The sequence below is a fragment of the Hydractinia symbiolongicarpus genome, chromosome 12 (assembly GCF_029227915.1).
Source record: "Hydractinia symbiolongicarpus strain clone_291-10 chromosome 12, HSymV2.1, whole genome shotgun sequence".
NCBI classification, from domain to species: Eukaryota; Metazoa; Cnidaria; class Hydrozoa; order Anthoathecata; family Hydractiniidae; genus Hydractinia; species Hydractinia symbiolongicarpus.
In genome coordinates, this window is record NC_079886.1 from 24,386,140 (window position 1) to 24,405,787 (window position 19,648).

The window sequence follows — 19,648 nt, forward strand, 5'->3', positions numbered from 1 at the left end:
TAATTGGCCCACGGCATTACCCTAATTATGCAACGCTTTTAGCTGGCGTCAGCAAAAATCCTAAAAGTGATACATAAACAAATATGGCACCGGAAGATGTGGCGTCGTTGTAGGTGGTGGTTTTAAATCCTTAAAAAGCATTATTTTTCCTTTTTAATCTAATTTCGACGCCACGGTAAAAGGTGCTGGGTTCGAGCTTGGCAATTTCGTTCTCCTTCTGATTGACGCAAAAAAGCATTTTTCTGATAGGGTTTACTCACCAAAAATGATTAAGGCAAGCTGACAGGGCAGCTGATATATTGTAAACGTTCTGAAAATAATAAAAGAAAGTGGTTTTCAATGAACCTATTCTCATATTTCCTGAATCGCGTTATGTTAATGCTTTTTGTGAGTCAGGTGAGATAAATCGCGTTAATTAAATACTTTTTTTCGCCTTAATTTCTTTTGCGTTATTTTCGTGATTGTTAATTTTGTGACTCGTTAATATCGGAAAAAGGTATTCCCCATCAATGATATATTTCAACTTATCTAAAAGCCAATGAAAGCTATCAGTTTTTTCGTTAAAAATTTGTCAAAGATTTAAAAAATTGTGGTTGGTACACACAAGTTGTTATTAAGTGTTGTTGATAAAAGTCCTTTAGATGTCGTGAACAGCAATGCAAGAGTGGTTGTTTGTAGTAAATCGTTCGCTTCCAGTGCGGAAGGTCGTGAGTTCGATCCACGACGGAATCATGCCAGAGACTATAAAAGTGCGACGCAATCCTTTCTGCTTAAAATTTAGTATGAGAATGGGATTGATATGGCGGTTGTTGTGTTTTGCACACCTTCGTTAGCTTAAATAGGAGCTTTAAATGCACTAGGACCCCCTTCGCAGGGTGCTCATTGATAACAGTACCATTATTAGGAATTAAAGAGGCTATAATAATAAATAATAATAATAGCTGTTTTCGAGCAATGCAGTGGCAAATAGTAAAGTCAGACCAAAAATAAAATAATACACACAGCAACAGAATACTAGATATAAGCCATTTTAACTAAGCAAGTTTGTTAACTAGCTAGTTATACGTCCAACAGCCAACTTTTAAAGCCGTATAGCAGTTACACGCATGACAAATAAAAAAGGATCAGACTCGGTTTTAGGCTACAAATAATAGAAGTGTGAAAATACCGGAATTGAATCGGGGAAAGAAAACGACGTCTTGTTTCCTAAAGTTACAATTACACGATAATTATTTTACAGTTAAAAAAGTATTGATATATAAAACAATTTCTACAGTTTTGTTGAACGTAGCGAAATAAATTAATTAAATGTACCGAGAGTATGATTATAACCATCGCATGCAAGTATAAATCATCAAAAGTAGTTATCAGCTTGTTTTCTTCATAGTAAAATTTGTTTGTAGTGTAATTCCGCATTACACACAAATTCTTTTCTTGGCAATTATTACTTTAGTTTTATGGCATCAGGTAATTATTTCTGTATTGAATTTAATTTATTCCAATATTGGGTAACTTCAATGTCCTCCCATGTTTGGTTTGCTATTTCTTTCAGATACCTGTGTAAAAAATAAAATGATAAAAATAAAAAAAAAATAAAAACAACGTATAACTTTTGGTGGAATTAGCGTATAGAAAATCAATATGTTTCAAACCACAGAAATTCCGAGAGACTGAAACTACTGCTGGTCTTTTTACCGAAAAGCGCGCGAAAAATGCAATAACACAACTTGCTTGACTCATCGAGAATTACGTTCAAAAAACCAATGCGGGAAAGGTTCTTCGATAAATACAAAACTAAAAAATCAAGTGTAAATAAAATATATCCTTACTTCTCTTGCACTGTCTTCATAACTTCACGTTCATGATCTGTTAAATTATTCAAAACAGAATGAAGATTATTCTTTAAGTTGACTAGACTTGCAGTTGACACTAACGTGGTAGGGATGTCCGGGTTAGAGCAAGTAAAATGTAATGCTAACTTTGAGATGTCAACGCCTTCCTTCTATAATATGGAAGAACAGAACGAAGTTACAAAATCCCATTTTTGTGCCTTTTTTTTTACGAATGACATAACTGTGTTTGTATTGGTCCGTTGTTGATGAAAGTAGGGTAATTTTACCCTTTCTATATACATATCTTCTGTTTTAAAAAAATAAGAAAAATATTTTTTATGGAACAAAGTCAACAGTTTTGTTCATCTTGTGCATCTCTAAATTTTGGCTTTGAAATAATAAATTATGTCTTTTCACAGGACATTCTATATAAACATACAGATTCAAGCTTCTGACTTCTTCTGACACTTTTTTTCATGAAAATAATTACATCAGGAATGTTATTAACATACCTCACAGTACTCCGCAGCTTTCCTACAAGATGCTTTAATCTCTTCAGTAGCCGGATGCCAAGATGGCGTACCTCTGTTTGTCAATAAACCCATACCAGTTGGAGATGCATTGATAACTGCAATTTTTTTAGACTAATGAAATAATGTTTTTGTAAAAATTCTGTCTAAACAAACTACCAGTTATATATAAAAAGAGCTTTTGTAGTAATTCACCTCAAAGTATGGCAACATCTTCAGAAGAGACGTATCATTTAAACAGTAGTGGCAGTAGGTCAGAATAGCGTCGATTTTTACAGAACTTCGATCAATAACAGTTCTATAACATCAACCAATAAACTATCTAAAAACAAGTCTCGTGAAAGACGCACATGAAAATTGGTACTTCAACTTACTTGAACAGTTCTAATGGATAACCTGTTATCCCTATCATCTTTACTTTTCCACTTTCTTTTAACTAAAAATTATAAAGATTCTAGAATTGTTTCATCTTTTAGATACGTTGCTTCATGCAATTTCACTCTTTCAATCTGTCAAGGAGGAAAGGGAAGTTGTTTAAGGAATAAAACACAGAGGTAGAGCAGAAAGGTAGAACAGAGAGGTAGAACACAGAGGTAGAACACAGAGGTAGAACACAGAGGTAGAGCACAGAGGTAGAACACAGAGGTAGAACACAGAGGTAGAACAGAGAGGTAGAACACAGAGGTAGAACACAGAGGTAGAACACAGAGGTAGAACAGAGAGGTAGAACACAGAGGTAGAGCACAGAGGTAAAATCTACTTTCTATTCATAACATTTTGTGTAGCAACAACAAATTACCTTCTGTAAGGCTGGTAAAGTTTCATTGACAATTATGTCAACAGAAGGGGCAAATTCCATATCATGCACTTGAATCAAATCGATATAATCAACTCCCAATCTTTTCAAGCTTTCATCAACACTCTGAGTTACTCTTTCAGCAGAGAAATCGAACATATTCTCAATGTCAGGGGCGTATCGACCGACCTAAAAACAATTAGTTAATAAAGCATTGTATCGTCATAATTCCGAGTACCTCCAAAAAGGATATAACAATGTTCCTCCTTAAAAAACTAAAAAAAACTTAAACACTGCATGTTTTTTGTCGAACCCAAATCTACACCAAAAACGTATTGTAAGCAGCTGACATGTAGAATTTAGCTTAATTAATAATTACCTTACCGCACATTGGCATTTTCATAGTTGGTACTGTCGATATGAATTAGTGGTCTCCTCGACTCTCAATTCCCCTTAATTGATACTTAATTGATTTATATATACATGACTTCTATTGGTAACAATACACTTAGTCTAACTTTTCAAGTACTAAATGATAGCAGGCATTGTAAGCAACGAAAAAATATCGTTCGTTATAACTTCATAATCATAGTTTTTAAGGCACCCTTTTAAGATTCTAGGTTATTCAATATTTTTAAGGTTCGTTGGGAACTTTGCAAACTGCGGATTGATGCATAAGTCTACGCTTTTTACAAAAATTGAGAATTTACCTTAGTAGCAAGATAAAAAGCTTTTCTTGGTATCTGCTTTTTTTGGATTGCCTAAAAATAAAATCTTCACAATAATAGCCATACAATAAGGTACATTCATAAGACAATATAGATATAATTGTCCTTAAGGTAGGGCGGCTTTTTTGTAAAGGTTTTACAAAATAATAATATTAGAACTCCTTTCAAGTAAACTAACATTGCAATTAAGCCACCTGTTACAAATTTTCATTTAATTATTTCACATTTAGCCTTTATTAATCAAGGCGCAACTTGAGACTTTGACTGTGCGAATAACATAGAATCGAGTTAAATTGTATGCACTTATGTATGCACCATGTAACCTAAATCAATAATTTAGAAAAAGTTTTCGAAAAATATTAATAGTTAGTACACATTTCTAGTTAGTAGAGATTAACCAAACCATGGTGTCTGGGGGGTTTGTCCTCCTGGAAAATCTCACCTTCCCCATATCACCTTGGCCATTTTCGGCGTATTTCCTAAAAAATGATATTCCTAGTTTAAAGTTGCAGAAATAGTGCCTGTAGGTAAATAATTGTATGTGATTCTTATTCAAATCCAATGTAGAATACCTGCTGTCTAACCTGAATTGTGACGAAAATAACTATTCTGTAACCCGCCCCACTAACCTATAACGTGCTCCGTGCACCACCAATAAGTCAGCTAGAAGCTTATGGTGAACAATTGTAATTATCGCAAAAAACAATAAACGCTCATGGCGCGAGCACCATTAAACTGTTTACATTAAATCAAGAGTCCAATGTTGTGATCCTACTCAAATAGTTTTTTTTGCGCTGCACAGAAGTACGTGGTGAAATAGTTGTATACATTACAAGACGATAACATCGCACAAGCCATTGATATTCAAGAGTGTAATGTTCCTATCCTTAGTCTGACACTCGCATATCGTACCACAAACCTCTTGCCCAGAAGCTTAGGTAGAATCAGTAATTATATCAAGACGATAATCGAGACCATTGGCCCGTGCATAAACATTATGACGATAATCGAGACCATCGGCCCATGCATAAACATTATTCCCGCCATTATTTCCTTTTAAAAGAATCGAATTCAAGAATTCAATTTTTCGCAGGAATTTAATAGGGCGAATTTCCAAAAACTAAACTTTTAGCGACAATTTAATTTCGCAAATTTAGAGAATTCAAATTTTTTGAGCGAATTTAATTTTGCAAATTCCAGACTAATTCACGAAACTCATGATTTTTTTTCCTGCAAAAATTTTTACTGATATATAAAAATTGTAAATTAATATCATCTAATTACTCATTTACCTACAGGTACTATTTCCACAACTTTAAACTACAAAAAAGATGATAGCTACAACAGATAAATATATGAAAATGGATATTAGTGCTCTTGGCACATGGTTAAACAGAAAAAATGGATTTGATATATCAAGTGCAAGCCAAAGATATATTAAAAGATTCTAGTGAATAATATGCAGGCTTTAAACACATGAGTCAACGCAAAACTATTGTTCTATAAAGAAAAATAATAACGCTTTCATCGATCAAAAATTTTAAATCAACAACATTCTAGTTGGTATAGCACCTAAAATCAGAAAAATCAGAATTACTTTAGTTAGTTATCTCGCGAAAAATAGCTTAAAAAATTAAGCATAAAAGCTTAAAATTTCTCATAAGTTTTATGGGGGTTTATATTCAGCTAGTTGAAGTCCTTCACACAGCGCTAAAGCAGATTTGTTTTGGTTAGCTCCTCTACTAACGTCCTGTTGTAGCGGTCAACACGGTTTTTTTACCACTGCAGCCTTGCATAATACAAAGGTTTTTTGCTGGAGAGACTCATCTACCCCTAAGCTCTGTGTTTTTACATATAAGTCATTTATGTCTTGTATGAAGCAGGCACATTAAGTTGAGCATTACTGGTTTTATTGCTTGTCAGTATGGGATCAACTTATTTCAGTGGGAGGGTGTAACCTTCGCATTAGAAGCAGAGATTTTCTTAGATGTCATCTAACTTTGGGGGTATCAAAAGCGAGTTTCTGCCCAACAAGTTATTGCATCACATATAGCAGAATTTTTGTTTTCTTTTTCTTTCCTATATTTATTTCTTTTTCTACACCTATTTACGTTGTATTGGCATTTTAACTATTGTCTAGACTTATACCATTTAATCGTTTCTAGTCTTTTCTCCAGTTTTTGGTTTAGTCTTTGATACAGTCCTTTGTGTTGTTGAGTTCTATTTAGCAGATTATACTCTTCCTATACAATATAGATGTTTTTTATGTATTATATAGCCTTTACTTTGTCTGATGAGCCTTTTGTTTTGTATTTATTCAAGAGACTGTTTGTAGAGGCTATTTTGTTTTTATTTACATGTTTGTAGTTTGTATATATTATAAGAATTTTTGCAGAAGAACTGGCACTATACACATATAACTTCTCATTGTTTGAGTTTAAACAAGTTAAAAAGTGCTAGCTTTTCCAATATACTCTAACAAACTTACCTCACCAAACACAGTCTCTGCCTTACCATGACCATACCATGGTGCACCATCTATCCAATTGATTCCAGATTTTATAGCGTGCTCCACGACATCCCATGAATGGCTATCATCAGTAGCACGATACACAGATCCCATTGCTGAAAGACCTAATATGAAAACATAAATAAAGTGTTATAATGACAGGAGCTGCCTGCCAGTTTAAACAAATATTTAAAACAAGTCATATGACCTGCAAAAGAATATACAATCACAAAATAACAAAAATTATTGACACTGGCTTGTGTATATAATATACATCGATGTAATTTTTGTTACTTCAATTCATTTTTATATAACTACTGAACTATTTAAACTTAAAAATATTTCACGCAATTCTAAAGGGACAAAGAAAGCTAATAACATCAGTCAGACACAGGCACGGTAAGTGAGAAGTTGTTATCTGAATTTGTTCAGACTTTATTTTGAAACACTCTGATCACACCCAGAATAACATGATAAATGAGTATATAAAAATATTCCTGGAATTTCAATTTCACAAATGCCATTTTCCTAAAAAAATTCAAATTTCAAAGCTGGATTAAATTAAATAATTCTACCTAAACTTAATTTTGACACCATTAATCCTGTGTCACCAAGTGTTCTATAGTCCATCTTTTTAATACAGTCCACATCATGGAAATCTTTGACGTATGTCTCAGGAAACCTACAAGAAATAAAGTAACATATAACTAGATATTTATATTATTCATTTAATAATTTTGTTGATTTATAATAAAAATATTTATATGCGTTGAAGGTTATTCTTCCTTCTTCATAAAGTGTTCAATGTTGTTTCAACAGAGCAAATACACAAGTAAAGAAAACAATGGGTTTTTTTCTAAACTAATAGTTTCATGCCATCACACAGACAACAATCAGTAGTAATAAAACCAAATCAAAATAGACGTAAAAAAGATGTAAAAATGAACTATTAGTTTAGAAAATACAAACCATTGTTTTCTTTACTTGTGTAAAAATATTTATATAAATTTTACACGATTTTACTTACATAATCATGTTACTATAATTTTATTCCTAATCTAGAGATACGAAGACACTTTAAACATTTAGATACATAGCAAGAATAAAGGAACAAATAAAAAATAACATCTACAATATCAACTTAAAATAATACAACTATAAACTACTAATGTTCACTCATAATTAATAAAAAATTTAGTAGCTTAACAATGAAAAGGGTGAAAGGCAAAAAATAAGTTGATTGTAGCAGAAAAGGTGGGACAAATATGTATTGTATTATATCCAGATTGTTTAAACTAACACAAAAATGTATTTACTTATTTCAGATAAATTGAGCCACCTATTTTATTAATGTAAACCAACCTTAAAATGTTTTTTAGTAAACAACATCCATAAAACACAAAGAAATATAAAAAAAATTTTCACTAAAAAAGAATAAGCATTTGTAAACATTTTGCCAAAAGTGGTTAAAGGATTTAAAAAAGATTGTCCAATGTTACAGTAATTAACAAAGTTTTTGCACAGTCGTAATTTTGGACGAAATGGTTGTTTGAAAATTTAGGGATTTGAAACTCCTTAGGGATGCATTTTTCTTATACAGAAGATAGAAAAGGTTGAAATTAACTTTATTTTTTTTATAATGGTGGGTGTTGGTTATATCTAGCATGACTATTGGTTAAAAAGAAGTCTTTTATCTTGTCCCAAAATTATGGGGACAAAAATATTCTAAAATTGATACTTTGGAAAATATCACGTTTAAAATCAGTTTTACTTATACAGGGCTAAAATCACTAATTTATATTAAATTTTATAAAATCATTAAGTCATGTTATGAATTTGAGTCTTTAAATAGTTTTGGTAACTTTAAGCCAACAATACCGGCCGTTTCTTCTACTGAGCGCTCACCAACTCCTTTATATTTCAATGACAAATCCTAAAGAAAACAATAGCAAAATGTGGGTGTTCCAGTGCAGTGTGCCAAAGGCTAGATATATCAAACAATCAAGGCTAGTATATAACAATGATATAATCTTGTTAACCTGTTTGGAAAAAAAATATGAATTTATACATAGCCTTTATCTTAGATGATAAGCTTAATCAGAGATATGAGAACGATATGAGAATTATAAACACTTGAATCTACACCCTTTACTGAAAAGAATAATGTAAGGAATAAATTCATTCATTCATGCCATTTTTTTAAATCTTCCATAAAAAAGAATTTTACCTGATGCATACCTGGGAAATTTTATTCGAATGCAAAAGAGAAGTATAATATTGCAGTAAAAGTGAATCAACTTCTGACAATCTGTTATCTCTGTAATTCTGCTTTATAAAGACATAAATTGGTGCATTCTTCCAATAACTTACATCCTAAAAGAAAAAATTCAATTTTCTTATTAAAGACATTATCATTAGTGTAAAACTAAAGAGATATTTAAAGTCCAAGATAGAAATGGGATAAATTCTTTAAAGTGTATAATTACATATACTGTTGCTATCTCACCTAGCTGTTCCCTCAACACATGTAAATACAAAGGCTTTCTTTTACCTTCTTATTATTGGAAGAGAATTTCATTTTTGTCAGCAATCTTCTACATAAAACCAGTATGAATCGAGACTTCTCAATAGATGACATAATTGAAAATATATATATACTTGCTAATATTTTATAATATTTAACTAATGTTAGGATTTTCGTTATTAATTTTTGATATTGTCTACTCCTTCTATGAGTCCTTCTTTTTTTGTTACCATTCTTTACCATACTAGTAATGTTACTAACCTAATATACATACAACTTTTAACCATATATGTAATGGTAGTAAAAACTTGCTCTTATGAAATATGCTAAGAATGAAACGCTTAATAATACAAAAAATTATCACTTTTCTCTTTCTCTTCCCCCTTAAAAATCACATTTTTTATCTAAATATGGGAACGCTTAAGAATATCAGGGCTTGTTTGCAACAATAATGAACTTATGTTTCACATAAAATTGGCACAATGCAAGTTGTCATTTTTAAACAGCTTAATCAAACTATAGGCATAATATTTTTAAGATCAATATATATTTTTAAATATATATATATATGTAATATATATATTTAAAAAAATACATATATTTATATATGTAAAAGCTTTTTGGTATACGCTATTATCAGTACTATACAAAAGTTAAAATTAAAAAGTTTATATACTCTGTTTTATATACAAAGTTGATACAATTAAAAACGTCATAATACATGAAATAAAAGTTTGGAGGATAGTGAACTAAACTGATCTAATAATTATTTATCTCTTGTATTTTATAGATCAAAACAATTAACAGAACTGATAAAAAATAGAAATAAAAAGTTTGTTGGTTCATTGGACGATCTTTATCCATGTTTTGATCTTAAACTCAGAGACTTAATATAGTAGTGTGAGTTTTTTTAAAACATGGATAAAGACAACCTGAGACATGCGACTTTAAGACTAACTTCGACGTAAACTGCTCCAACTGTTTTTCAAATATCATCGGTGAAATGTACTACACCGATGAAGTCATCCGTGAGGTCCTCTAAACGGTATTGCGGATTTGGACATAAGGCGTGAAACTCTTAGTACTGACGGTATTCATACAAGACTAATTCCAGACACAATCTCTTTTGTTGAGACCAGAAAAACTGGAAGAAACGCTAACCCATCATCTAATGTCATGACTCTTCTTGAATATCAAAGATAAAACAGAGAAACCCTTCTTACACAAAGCGAGAGCCTCGCAAACGTGCCCCATCACCATTAGCCTTCAACCAGTCCAAAACTGCTTCTTTTCCTGGTTGTGCAGCCACATTCCACCTCTTCACAAAGAAAACATGAGGATGGAACAAACACCTCCATGCTTGTTGCCAAAGCTGTTGAAGAAGAAACAAAACAGAATCAAAGCAAACTGGTACAACAGGATCAATCTCCATCGGCAATGAAGATCCTCTTGGACAAATCTCAACCATCAACATGCCAGCTCCATCAAACAAACAGAAGAAGACAGTGCGTCTCAATCACCAAATCTTCACCAAAGGCAAATGGAGAAAAGCAAAGGACACTCCACATATCCGACACTTTCCCTCAGCAATGGTATCGATAACCGTCCTACCAGTCAAGTTGAAAGTACTGCGACTGTAGACTCTGGTGCCCAATCAGACTGATGGTTGTAGACAAGTTTTTGGAACCTGGATTTCAAATGTCCGACCTGTCGCAAGTCATGCTTTTATGTAATGCTGCAAACAAGTCACCAATTCAAATTGATGGCGTGTTTCGTGTCACATTGATCACTTTTTGAATGAACAGGTAAAACCCATTGATCATTTTTTGAATAAAAAGGTAAAAACGATAAAACTTCTTTCAAAAGAAAAAGAAGCAGAAATAAATTTCTTTAGAGTACAGAATTGCGTGTAGCGTGGAGGGATGGCAACTGCAAAGGGAAATTGTTTGGCCTTAAAAACCTTTTTAAATTATAACATGTCAGATGTAATTGGCTATAAAACCATTGAAAAAGACGGCGCAAAAGTTGTTAATTTTGTGTGGTGTAAGATCGGTGCCAAATTTAAAAAGGAGACACAAAATTGTTCTTCTTTTTCTTTGATTATTATTATAGTAAATAATTACTTTATACAAGACATTGCAGGTGCGCATTATTGAAGTGACTAAGGTGTTTTTTGGTGCATGATTAAAAATGCTGCTCCATTGCTGTAGGAGCGTACGGAAGAGTGGGGCTCGATCGCGCACCTCAAAAGACCAGGACTGCTCAGGCGAGTGATAAATCACGCACTAAAATCTCTGAACACATTTTTAGGAGCTGACGTACCACACACCTGTGTTTTTTATATGATGCAGCCTGTCTATGCGAGACTGGCTCCTGGATTTTTACGCTGGCTTAACATTCAATACTTGCCCTCACCTGCCACTTCCATTCATGACAGGACTGCCCATCGAAAATCACCTCAAAAAAAAACCGCCAACCGTAAAACTATCAATTGGCAGGATCAAGTTCACCAGGACCTTTTGCGAGACGAATCACTTGGTGTGATTGATAGGGATCCATATGGAGAGCTGTCACTTTGGTGCCACAGAATGGTCGTCACTCAAAAAAATGATGGGTCTCCCAGACGCACCGTTGATTTGTCACCCTTAAACAAACATTGCAAACAAGAGACCCACAATGCTGAATCACCATTCCATCTTGCCAGACATATCTCACGCAACACATGGAAAACTTTGATAGACGCTTGATATCACAGTCATTTGACTACCTTTGTCAATCCTGTACGGTCGCTGGCGCTATAAGCGAGCCCCATAAGGTTTTCTATCTTCCGGAGACAGCTATAATTGTTGAAATGACATGCTTTTGCTGACTTTGATCTGAAAGAACGTATAGTTGATGATACCCTTTTTTATGATGACAAACTTGAGGAAAATTGGTGGAGAATCATTGACTTCCTTGCTACTGTGGGCAATGCAGGTATCGTAATCAACCCCAGCAAATTTCAGTTTTCTTCACAAAAGGTAGAGTTTTGCATTACTAGCAACAGAATCGATCCACTTCCGAAGTTCTACAACGCAATTAAGGACTTCCCCACACCAAAATCAACTACCGACATCAGAAGCTGTTTTGGTCTGGTCAATCAAGTTGCTAATTATACCCAGAGTTTTTAGACCCATTTCGTCCCTTTTTATAGAAGCTGGTTTGGTCTGGTCAATCAAGTTGCTAATTATACCTAGAGCATTTAGACCCATTTCGTCCGTTTTTATCACCTCGTCATCTCTTCGACTGGATGCCTGATTTTGACCAATCTTTCCAGAACTCAAAATCTGCTATCATTGATGCCATCCACGAAGGTGTTGAAATCTTTGATCTTTAAAAACCTACATGCATCCATACTGACTGGTCTAAGAAAGGAATAGGATACTTCCTTCCTCAAAAACACTGTCAATGTGAGAATGTTAGACCTGACTGCTGTTTGAACGGTTGGCGTATCACCCTGGCTGGATCTCGCTTTTTGTCATCTGCTCAGCAACACTATGCCCCAATTGAAGGGGAAGCCCATGCTGTCACTTGGGCATTGGAACAGACAATACTAGGCTGGTTCATTTAAAATACCGGACTTTGACATGGTACTTCAGATAAAACTAATTTTGCTGCTGATGTTGTTTCTCCTCATCCAGCTCCACCTCGGGATTCGCATATTCTCAGGAATCTATGAATCCGTTTGTTGCTGCTGCTATCCCTCACAACACTCTCAAACTGATGTCCATCACCTGGAAACATCTTGCCAAGGAAACATGCAATGACCATAACTTCATTATCCTCCGGGAGGCAATCAACCATGACTACCCAAACTGATATTGGACAAAGCCATCGACATCACCCTATTGGCGATATTGCGATAATCTATACATCACAGAGGATGTCATCATCTACAACAACCGTGTTGTAGTACCACCTTCCCTCAGGTCTATCATTCTAGATGTTCTGCACTACGTTTACCAAAGTGTGTCTACCATGGCCCTTTGAGCCCGTGCAATTGTGTTTTAGATCAGAATGACGGAAGACATCAAACGTTGTCACCAATCATGCCCAGATTGCACCAAAAATGCCCCTCTCAAGAACTGCTACCCAGTGTGTGTTAGACAGCATTATTTGGTTATTGGTGATCGATTGTCCGGCTGGTCTGATGTATATCGTTCACCAAAAGGATCTTCACAAGCTGGGTCAGAGGGACTTATCCATTGCCTTTGTAATTGCGTTGCTCGATTTGGTGTACCAGAAGAACCTTCAAGTAATGGTGGTCCAGAATTTTTCAGTGCTGCGACAAAGGACTGATACAGATAGATATGATGAAGTGTTAGTAGGTCTGAAACAGTACCTAAATCAAAAATATTTTTCCTATTAATCAATCTATTACTTTGTGTGTTGTAGTTGTTAATAAAATGAGTTGGTGTAAACCATTCTAGAAAATTGATAGGTGTTTCTTGTGATAGAGTACGGTAGATAAAATTAGCAAACTTTCATCTCATTGGGGAGTTTGCCATAGTCTTTCATTGGCTTACAGAGGGAGTCAGAGGGACTTATCCATTGCCTTTGTAATTGCTTTGCTCGATTTGGTGTACCAGAAGAACCTTCAAGTAATGGTGGTCCAGAATTTTTCAGTGCCGCGACAAGGGATTGATACAGATAGATATAGATACAGATAATCTTTTCTGGGAATGAAAGTTTACAAAAATTAAACAGAATAAATACAAGGAAGTATTAATAAACTATCACAACCAGCAGGGGACCTATCAAAACAGTCCGGAGGCCAGTTAAAAGATGCGAGTAGGACCCTGTAAAATCTCTGAACTAGTTCTGGGTTGCATGCAAAAAAAAAAAAAAACTTGTACAAACTTCAATACCGTCCTGAAAAAAAAAAAAAAAAAAAAGAAGAAGAAGAGTGGGAAGAAGAAAAAGAAGACAAATAGCTGGAGCTAATATATACCCGTAATAGTTTAAATGTATTGTTCAAGAAAATAGTTCTTAAGATTAATTTTAAATACATTAAAAGATTGCGAGTTTCGAATATGAACAGGAAGACTGTTCCAGAGACTGGACCAGAAACCCTAAACATATTGCCACCATAGTTTACAAGGTTAGACCTGCTATTATGAAGTGTAACTAGGTCTGAAACATTACCTAAATCAAAAATATTTTTCCTATTAATCAATCTATTACTTCGTGTGTTGTAGTTGTGAATAAAATGAATTGGTGTAAACCATTCTAGAAAATTGATAGGTGTTTCTTGTGATAGAGTACGGTAGATAAAATTAGCAAACTTTCATCTCATTGGCGAGTTTGCCATCGTGTTTCATTGGCTTACAATACCAAATTAATTGCTTTGGGTTCCAGAATAATAACAAAAATTGATAGAAACAATGTATTTCTGTTGGAATGAGTAGATACAACACATTCAGTATGCGTAGACTATTTATGGAAATTTTTTTGGGGAATGGGTAGGAATGAAGGTGCCTCCTTCGTGCTCCGTCATATGCACAAATATATAATGCATAACCTGAGCGTCAGGTTATGCGTTATAGGCGTTTTCATGCCCTGAGCGTCAGGTGCATGAGACAGATGAGATGCACTGAGCGTCAGATGCATCGACATGTCCTGAGCGTCAGGCACATGCTAATTATGGTGTTCTCTTCCATACCCTGAGCGTCAGGTGTATGAGAGATGCCCGGAGCGTCAGGGGCTTCAACATGCCCTGAGCGTCAGGCGCATGTTTCCTATACACATAATGACTACACTAGAGATGCCCTGAGCGTCAGGTGCATCGACATGTCCTGAGCGTCAGGCACATGCTAATTACTGGTGTTTTTATTCATACCCTGAGCGTCAGGTGTACGAGAGATGCCCTGAGCGTCAGGCGCATCGACATGTCCTGAGTGTCAGGCACATGCTAATTACTGGTGTTTTTATTCATACCCTGAGCGTCAGGTGTATGAGAGATGCCCTGAGCATCAGGGGCTTCATCATGCCCTGAGCGTCAGGCGCATGTTTCTTATTCACATGATGACTACACTAGAGATGCCCTGAGCGTCAGGCGCATCGACATGTCCTGAGCGTCAGGCACATGCTAATTACTTGTGTTCTTATTCTACAATGACTTTTATCAACACATTACTTGCCTAAACGGCTGACGAAGGAGGCCCAACACACCCAAATTCCCCCATATTGTAAAAAGGAACAATAAGAAGAAACACACTATTGCATAATTCTCCAATATGACGTGATGCAATGTAATAACACAATAATAAATTCACATATGTAATTGACTGACACTGCCACACTTTATTGCACCAACACTCACAGCTGATATTACACAATGCAGTCATAAAAAAATTAATTTTGAATAAAGAAACTGTTAACGTTAAATAATATTAAGACAATTTAAATATGTCAACAAATTACACTGAACACACTAAAGAAGCCTCAAATTCCATAGCCTAGTGATCTTATTAATCATTGGCAATATTATTACACCAGTTTTCTAAAACATTGTAATTAAGTGAATATATCTGCGATAACAGTCACATCCTGGTTAACCAGATCTTACAGACTTCAAATGAAATTTTTTAACTTGATATGAATGTTAAGAATGTTATTGTCCTATGAACTAAAATCATGTGGTGATAAGTGTGTGAGAGGATTCCATTTGTGTTTGGTAGGAGAGATGTACTCTGATACTGAAAATGGCTGAAAATGTCACTGATACTAAGTAATGCAACATAGTTTTATCGTAGTTGGGAAATTGGCTATCCCTCTAAAACAACAAAATCTCAGATAGATGAGCTGGAGTAATTGGTAGGCCAAGTACATGTATGTTACGCAAGCCTCCTGCTAAGCAGTCGGTTGAACCTGGAGTTTAAAATTTCAATAACTAGTTTGTGATAAATAGATAACACAATAATAACTGGTTTCTCATTCATACCCTGAGCGTCAGGTGTATGAGAGATGCCCTGATCTTCAGATGCTTCATCATGCCCTGAGCGTCAGGCACATGTTTCTTATTCACATGATAACTGCACTAGAGATGCCCTGAGCGTCAGGTGCATCAACATGTTTTGAGCGTCAGGTACATGCTAATTACTGGTGTTTTTATTCTACTTTATGAGAAACTCTTTTTATTCTGTCCACCCTTTTGTCTGTTATATGAAAATAAGTTTCTTAATGTTAAAAGATTATCTCATCCTGCTCAAATTTTTAAAAGTTTCTTGATATTTTTGACTTTCCAAGCCTAAGGTTTCTTATAGACTGGTTTCTTATAAAAAAACTGTGTAACATGCATAGTTTATTCATGTTTGGCATTGTGTTATAACCATAATAACGCTCTCATATTGGACTCCAGCAAGACAAACTCTCATGGTTTGTATTTGACCATTGACACAAGCGAGGTACTCAAAGATTTTAAACCTAATTCCTGAAGTGGAAATAATGGTGTTGACAATCGACAGCAGAACCCTTTGTATGCACGAAAACCAATACTTTCATAAAATTGTTTGTAAATTTAGCTTCTGTTAATCCTTGTACTTATATACACTACACTTTATGTAAATATTTAAACTAAAGACGACATAAGAGTAGCTCAGAACATGTATATGAATTAAAAAAATGTGAGATTTTATCAAATTAGTAGTTATTATTTTTATAATGCAATAAACGTCACAGTCAAAGCACAAGAGTGACCAAATCTAACAATTTTTGTAACAGCAAAGGTGGAATGCCAACATGATTTTTCCTTTTCTTTTAAAGAACCCTCTTGTCAGTATGGGTGTTCCCAAAATAGAATTCCTGTAAATGGAAAGCCTGACCATATTTCTACCTTCACTTTCTTTTGCATCTAGAATCGTTTTTAACAATTTATTTCCTGATTTCCAAACACTCAGTGATCTAATTTATATGATTGTAACAAAATTGTGTGATGATTGCAAAACAGAATTTGTATTTATTATAAAGTCATAGCAAAAGCATGATAAAGTAAATAAGCATTTCCTTAATTTTGAAGAAGAACTACAAGGAAAGCCTGTCTAGTTTTATACCACCAATCGCTCAGCATCTAGGGATCAGCCAATAAGGTTATAAATTGTTCTAAATTGACAAAAAGTCATGTACCTAGGCACAAGAGTAGCCAATCCGACACAAAATTGCATTCAACATTGATGTTTGTTAATGTTACCCTAATAAGTGTTTAGATGAAATCATCTTGGGAGCTAAACTCCTTTTTAAGAGGCTTTTCGAATTAAGAACCCATCATAATGGGAACATCTTTGATTTTTTTTTTTTTTTGCAGATACTCAGATTGATATTATAAGCTATGTAGTTAAAAGGATTGTTTGCTTGAAGTTTCATTTTTTTGTGAGAATTGTGTCTTTTGTGTTCCTTAACAGGCCCGGCTAAATTAAATTATTAAATTCTTCAGTGTTAAAGGAGGCCGACCATGGTTGAGGCCAACAGGCTAAGAAAATTTTTAAACTTTCGCCCCCCTAGATTGGCTAAAACATAGTTCAAATTCTGAATTATTGCGCTTGAAAGCCTTCACCAATGCAGGATTATATATAGAAACGCCATATTGTATGTAAGATATATTTTCAAAATAAGCAATATTAACATGGAAGCAAAATAAAGATAATGCCAGTCCTTTGTAAATTTTCTGAATACTCGCTTCCAGTTGTTGTGTGATTGAACAAATTAGTTGGCAATTTTGATCAGGTCTAGTTTATCATTCCTATCTTTTTGGAAATTGTTTTAATTGTGTTCAGCATCATTAATTACAATTTAAATTTTAAGACATACTGGTTAATGCAGATATAAAGAATAAAGAAAAAACTGCTAACGAAACAAAACATAAAAAGATGTTTTCTTCGGCTTCGCATACCGCTTATATATGCTTAAAATGACTAAATTTAAGCCTAGGGATGCTTATAAATGTCATGCTCATAAAATAAACATGTATAAGAATTGGAGCTTCGCATATAGAAAATTTTTTATTTGCATTACCACCTGGTAAAGGAATTCATAATAAAACAGCTATGTGTAGTCGTTCTGACACTGTTGTTCTAAGAATTTCGAACAGGTTTTAGGATGTTAACAACGGTATGTAAACAGGGAAGCTAGGCAACTTAAAGGAGGGAATGTATATATATGTGTGTGAATCTAGAAATAAAGCAAAATGAGCCACAACAACAGATAGGTTTTCCTGTTAAGTAAGGATCTGTTAGATGACCTACCACGACTCACAATGTTAGCCTTTGTAGCCCCTAACTACTATTACTTAGTATTAACAAATGTAAAAGGATGATGAATTAAAACCACAGGGTTTAAATTGAACTTGCATAAAATCCATAATGGCTAGTAGAAGTGCATAACTAATTTGGATAACTAAGCTTTCTATTCCATAATACCTTCTCTGCTAACCAGATTTCTCAGAAAGAAGTGTGCTATTAACCCTATGCTGGGGCCCACAGTTGCAAGAGACATGCCCTTTGCCTTCTATAGTTTAAAAGTGACATTGCCTTAACTCTCCTAACATTAATAGATAGTAAATAATATGAAAAGAACTGACCTGGCTACATGCAATGTCTCTTCTGATGAAATATCCAAAGCTTTTTATCTAATGCCTCCTTGTGCAATATAATCCAGTATATACATAGAAAGATAATGGTTAGATAGATAGATTTGGCTTCCTAAATAACTGTAAGCTGTAAGGTACATCTGAAGAAATTGTGCAGTGTGGGATGTTGGGTTCTTATATGCAACCATTAATAATCAAGACCTGGGTAGGGTCCAGTTCCTTTACAGGCAAGTGAGACTAATAACCCTGGCAATCTTTAAGATTAGTTCTATAGGTAGAAACCACGCCCACTGTGTCAGGCTCTACATGACATGTTCAATGACTAAGGTAAACCTAATGTATATTAACCACAATACTAAAGAACTGTAATTCTGTCACCACAATTAACATGAGCAAAACTTGCAGTTTATCTCCATTCCAATAGACAAGCGGAGGTATCTGTTAAATCAGCTAGAGATATATACAATATACTTTTGATGTAGGGAAAGAAATGGTATATAATACTATAATCAAGAGCGTTTACTAGGGGAATCAGACATTGGCTGAGAAAAAGCACTCAAAAATGGCATGCCTCTGAAGCCTCCCAAACAGCAAACTAAAGCTCTTTACAACAAGAATTCCTCTGTTGCTTCTAATCATGCCAAGTCTATTATCAATCACGTCCAACGTAAACAAATCACCAAATGCAAATTTTCTGCTGGCTCTCATCGCCGTGGCTTCTGCCCAGCGTATGGAAAACAATGTGCCAAATGCAAGAAAACTGGTCACTCCACACCGAAACCACCTCCAGTTCTAAGACCACCTGAAGCATCTAATCATAGTAGATACAACAAAAGCAAACACACTCTGTCAAATCTTGCTCATCCTATCAAGAGTTTAAGAACCACCAGCCAAAAGAACCACATCACGCACCACGCCGTTCCTGAGACACCTTGGACAAAACTTGTAACGGATCTAACTTATTTAGCCTTAAACTAAAAAGAGCAATCCAATGGCTTCACTTATCTTAATATACATTCCTTTAACGTCTAGTAAGTTAAAGTAGCAAAGTAGCTAGCTAGCTCTAGCTACTTTGCTACTTAGCTAGTTATATTTTTTTAACGTAAA

At 34.6% G+C, this 19,648-nt stretch overlaps 1 protein-coding gene across 5 annotated transcripts; it reads right to left on the minus strand.

The window, feature by feature from the left end:
- Positions 1-1,189: 1,189 nt before the first annotated feature.
- LOC130621853 (uncharacterized) lies at positions 1,190-18,930 on the minus strand. 5 transcript variants are annotated; one of them, XM_057437206.1, is made up of 13 exons: positions 18,533-18,930; positions 8,947-9,077; positions 8,634-8,768; positions 7,423-8,328; positions 6,971-7,077; positions 6,375-6,520; positions 3,869-3,919; positions 3,162-3,347; positions 2,737-2,798; positions 2,558-2,660; positions 2,345-2,476; positions 1,830-2,002; positions 1,192-1,556 (listed from the first exon to the last, which is right to left on the minus strand). In XM_057437206.1, the coding sequence occupies exons 4-13, from the start codon at positions 7,428-7,430 to the stop codon at positions 1,472-1,474; spliced, it is 1,053 nt and encodes a 350-aa protein (XP_057293189.1). In that variant the 5' UTR covers positions 7,431-8,328; positions 8,634-8,768; positions 8,947-9,077; positions 18,533-18,930; the 3' UTR covers positions 1,192-1,471. The 5 variants fall into 5 exon arrangements, with proteins under 5 accessions (XP_057293191.1, XP_057293189.1, XP_057293187.1 ...); XM_057437204.1 differs by lacking the exon at positions 8,947-9,077; XM_057437205.1 differs by lacking the exon at positions 8,947-9,077 and having other exon boundaries at positions 8,623-8,768.
- Positions 18,931-19,648: the final 718 nt, after the last annotated feature.